The 5355-nt window shown below is 40.5% G+C and overlaps 1 protein-coding gene across 1 annotated transcript in view; it reads left to right on the forward strand.

Moving 5' to 3' along the window:
• Positions 1 to 5063, forward strand: part of LOC102215665 (neurexin-2-like) — a 337295-nt gene extending 332232 nt beyond the window's left edge. Inside the window, exons 9-10 of the mRNA XM_013913079.1 lie at positions 3283 to 3721; positions 4660 to 5063. Coding sequence (XP_013768533.1) covers positions 3283 to 3721; positions 4660 to 5063 — 843 coding nt within the window. The remainder of the gene's footprint in view (positions 1 to 3282; positions 3722 to 4659) is intronic.
• The last annotated feature ends 292 nt before the right edge of the window (positions 5064 to 5355 follow it).

A 5355-nucleotide genomic window follows, 5' to 3' on the forward strand; every position in this document is an offset into this window, starting at 1 on the left:
ATACTACATACTACATACTACACTGACAGGAACGCAGAACTGTAGATTAACACACACTCAAACAAAAGGAAAATGGGGCTATATATACATACACAAATGCACTGAGGGCTAATCAGGGAATTAGACACAGCTGTGGAACAAGGCCCAGGTGAAACTAATTAGGATAACGACACAAGGGAAATAAAGCTACATGCAAAACATAGGCGACAAATGACTACAAAATAAAACAGGAAATGAGTAAAAAGGCAAAGTCAAACAACAATTGAATGATCAAGACAAAGGAAATTCTTCAAGCAGTCTCTGCAATGATGGTAATGACAGTTTTTCCTTTTTTGGATACAGAGCTGAACGCAAAACCAAGAGAAAACCTGTAAATAAATTAAAAAAAATAAAGCTTTTATTTTTTATGCTGCTTTTCCTCTCTTGCACCTATCTCTCTCTTTTTCTAACACCTTAAGCAAGAGGAGTTTACGCCTTATTTGCTGCCAATTTTAGCATTATCATACCTAATTACCAGTACTAATCTGTGCTAATGGTGACATTATGAGGTGTACAGTACATGTGGCAGCGTGGTTAATGTTGAAGATAACCAAAGGAGGCTTAAGTTTAAGAATAACCCAGCATATCTGTGTTCTTGTTGAGCATTCAGTGCCGGTGTGTAGGTGTAGCATTTGACAGAAAGGAAGAGTGAGTGGATGAGATAGTGTGCCCGTGTGCAAGAAAAAAAATAGGTTAGATTGGAGGGCGTTTGAAAGAGATACCATGAAAGACAATGAGGAATGACAGCAGCGGTCTGGACAAATTAGGCAGCCAAAAAAATCATGAACCACATCACAGAAGGCAAATTATACACACAAGCAAATGCAAAGACAGGCCAATGCAAATCAAAACCAAAATGTGACACAATACACACAAAATAATTCAGCAATAATAATTCTGCTCAGTAAGTTAGAAGCTTGGGTAAAAATTCTGTGAAAAACAAGAAATGAAATACAATATTCTGTACATCATATTAGTTAGGTTAAGCTGCAGTTTGGTAAAATCCATCAAACCCATCTAATCTAAGTCAGGTTACACAGCATCTAACATTAACTAGCTAAGCATTGCATCATGCTTGGCTAGACAGCTGAATAACTCTACTGGGTAAGTGAAGTACCCTTAACCAAAACCTTTCATGCTGTTTTTGCTGGGAACAAAGTATTTCCTGTTAATGATCCACTTCTTTCAAAGATCTTGGTCCTCTGCATGGAAACTGTGTGAAGTCTGCTCACCCAGACTGGTGCAATCTTCATCAAGTCTTCTTATAGCAGCCAAAACTGTACTAACTCTCCCCAGTTTCCTAGATATTGTTTTTTTGTTGTTGTTTTTTTAAAGTTAAATTTAACTTTATGATGACTCCCAACAGTATTTATTTGTTCAGCACATGCAAACAGAACGCACACTAATCAGGTAATTGGCAGTCCTTCATATCCTGTTGCTATTGAGCCACACCTTGCTCATAACCCGCCAGAGGTGCTTCCACATTTTCCCAAAGAAAACAATTAAAGCATGTAAACATTCATATATTATACTTTATATATTTAAAAATATGATCCAAACACACCCATAAATCGTGTATTTACAATTAAAACATAAGATCATACAAATCCAATACATTTCTCCCGTTTCTTATTTAGTCTCACTATTTCTATCTTGTTCCAGCACAGTTGAAGTGGAGCACCCATGATTTGGTTGTGCATGTACAATGAGCACCTAAAATACCCAAGCAAGTCCTTGATATAACTTAAACTTGGTCTCTTCCAAGAAATTGTGTCTTCTGCTGCTATAAATGAGATATGGCAACAGATGTTATAGATGTTTGGCTATAGAAGTTTAGGACAGGGTCGTATGTCTATGCTTCCCAAACTAGAATACACTTACATAACTAGTGAATATTTTCAAGGTTTCAGTTTTTCTTAAGTATAAGATCTTCACTTCAACTTGTCATATATGTTTGGTTTTTTTTACATGATTGAAGAAATGAAACATGTGTTTCATAAATGAGAAACTTAATTCTGAAGCATAGTAAAAAGTTTTCTACCTTCATTTTCACTCTGACCTCTGTGCAATTGAAATTTCACCCTTTTCCAGTGTGGGAAGTAGTAGATATGAATAGAAGGTGATGACTTTCATTCCATCCTTTCATGAGAACAAGAATTGTACTCCAAACACAAAGAGCAGGTAGCTCTTTCTGTTTTTATACTCTCTGACAATTCAAATGAGAACATCTGCTGGCGGAATCAAACCGAACCGGAACAATCTCCTTAACCTTTCAGCTTAGACAGCAGCAGAAATCAAGGATTGAAATGAAGACCAGCTTATTTTTTCTCAGTTTTATTGTGAGCAGTGTGGTAAACAGAGAGTGCGAACAGCGCACAAATGGAGAGAGCTCTGCTGATTCACAGTATTACCTTGAGGAAGGCCTCTCACAAAGCTGTGTACAGAGTGTTCAACAAATAAAAAGAAAACTAAAACTATGAAAGACAAGAACAATTTGCTTTGCCTTCAGCAATTAATCCATTATGAATGCATACACGGAGGCACACTCTGAGCTCAAACAATAGAGCTGTATTTCATCAAAGACCATTGGAGACATTTGCATTGGAGCTGTAGGCAACATTCGCTTTTTTTCTGTTTCTGGATATCCCCTGGAGCCTTTTTAATTTTTTTCAATTTATTATGCATATTTACTCCATTTATGAGGAATGGTTTTGTACAAGAAGAAACATTTGTATGGTTTATGGAATGAACCAGAGTTCAGGAGTTTAAACACCAGTGATGAGAGTACAATACACTCTTTAAGTTGTGGGTCCACACCTCAGTACTAGCAGACATCGGCATTCGGCCTGCTTTCATCTCGCTTCTTGGCTCTTCCTGTTTCCCTTAGCAAAACCTTTTCTCTGACCTAAAATTGTTGTTACGGGGTCATGTGCAGGAGATACTAAAGCAGCTTCTTTTCCGCTAATACTAGTTCCACACTGCAGTTCATGAAAAAGTCATGTACTTATTCAAGTTTTAAGTCATTTCCCCGTGCTCTTGAGATTCCCCGGCAGCGACTATAACTAATACTTGAAACTACCTGAAGCAATTAAAATGCATTTGCTGGCTCTCAGTATTAACAGCCATGACAACACAGACTATGCTGTTGAAACGGCATTTTGTTTTTTGAGTCACATGTTTTTAAATCATAGTCTGGCTCCAAATGCACAATCATAACCTTTCAACCATTTGCTTTTCTTTTAGGTGGTCTACAAGAACAACGACTTTAAGCTGGAGCTGTCACGGCTGGCCATCGAGCGTGACCCGAAAATCACCCTGAATGGTGACCTGGTGTTCCGCTGTGAGGATGTAGCAGCCCTGGATCCTGTAACTTTTGAGACCCCCGAGTCCTACATCTCTCTGCCAAAGTGGAACACCAAGAAGACGGGCTCTATCTCTTTTGACTTCCGGACCACAGAGCCCAGCGGCCTTCTGTTATTCAGCCACGGACGGCCTCAGGGGCCTAAAGAGCAGAAGCCTGGTAGGGAGCTGAAGACTGATTACTTTGCCATGGAGCTTCTGGAGGGGTATTTGTACCTGCTGATTGATATGGGCTCCGGAAAAACAAAGCTCAAGGCCAGCAACAAGAAGGTCAACGATGGGGAATGGTGCCATGTGGATTTCCAAAGAGAAGGAAGGAAAGGTGAGGAGTGCTTTAAAACTGGGTTAGTCACTTTTTTATGTTGCATGCGATTTAAGTGCATGTGAACGGCTCACTGGATTAGGAAGACAGAAATATAGACTCTGCAGGGAAAAGGGGACAGAACTGACTTTGTCATAGTCCAATACTGTTTTGTCCTTCATGACAATTCAATCATGTTGGAAGCAGAGTAGTGATTACATATACTAACAGTATATCTATTTTTAAAAACTGTGTGATGTCTTTAAATTCCTCTGCCTTCTGGGGGTGCAAACAGGAGCATCTGTATGCTTGAGTGGGCATTGTCTGATGAATGATCTGTAGGTGGGAAAGAACCTTGGACATTATATCTCCCTCAATTGTTGCCTTATAATGAGGAAGCGTGTGAATGAGTGCGTGCATACGTGTGTGTGTGAGTGTGTATGCACGCATGGGATCTCACTGCTGCTCCTCCTGTAATTGGCTTTTAATAGAAAATTAAGATGGAGTCGTTAATCACCGAAAGAGAGAGGGCCTTTTGTTTCACCCACTCCCTGCTGCATTCTGCTTCCCTTCTCCTCCATTTAGCCTATTATAGACACATTAGACACACACACGCATATGGATGCACACTCGACTGTCATCTATTCTTTCTGTGTCGTGTATGTCCTTCTGTCTCCGTCTGTCCCTGCTCTGTTTCCCTAAATTAGCCACCTACTGCCCCTCCCACTATTCCGCTCACTCACATTTACGTATATAGACTATACACATTTTCAGTCCTGACCATCTGAATCACTTTAGTCAAGCACTAAATACAAGATGCATGCTCAGTCATGCACAGATAAGCTGGACCTATATTCATTCATGTAGCTGCAGTTAGGGTGATGTATCCAGGTGCCAGTAACATCAGATTCAAAAGTTAACATCTTGCTGCTTGTTTCTTCTTTCTTTCTGTATTTTAGGATCAATCTCAGTCAACAGCCGCAGCATGCCCTTCAGCTCCCCAGAGGGCAGTGAAACCCTCCACCTGGACACTGATATGTACTTGGGCGGGCTGCCCGAATCTAAGTCAGATCTCATCCTGCCGCCAGAAGTTTGGACAGAGCTCCTTAACTACGGCTACGTAGGCTGCGTCCGTGACCTATTCATCGATGGCAAGAGCCGGGATGTCCGCCGGCTGGCTGAGATCCAGAGTGCCCTGGGTGTCAGCAGTTTCTGCACCCGTGAGCTACAGAAACGCTGCAGCAGTGCCCCCTGTGGCAACGGAGGTCTTTGCAAAGAGGGCTGGAACCGGTACATTTGTGATTGCACTGGCACCGGATACCTTGGTACCAACTGTGAGATAGGTAAGAAGGGCCAAGAGTGAAGCTTCTTTGACCACTTAAGGATTAATTATAGAATCTGAATTCATTGTATATAATTGAATACTGACTATGCTAAATATAATTGTTTTGGCTACACTCCAGAAAAGAAATGAAATGCTTTTTTATCACATTAAAAGCAGGACAAACATATACACACAAGCAAAGATATTCCTTTATATGAGGCCCAATGCACTGCAGTAAGAATGAAAAGGAAATCATGAGAGTCCCAACACCAAACAACGAAAAGTTTCTGTTAAGTTAATGTGCTGACACATACGACAACATTCTTCCTTG

Source organism: Pundamilia nyererei, unplaced genomic scaffold, assembly GCF_000239375.1.
Source record: "Pundamilia nyererei isolate P.nyererei 1_Seehausen unplaced genomic scaffold, PunNye1.0 scaffold00114, whole genome shotgun sequence".
Lineage (NCBI taxonomy): Eukaryota > Metazoa > Chordata > Actinopteri > Cichliformes > Cichlidae > Pundamilia > Pundamilia nyererei.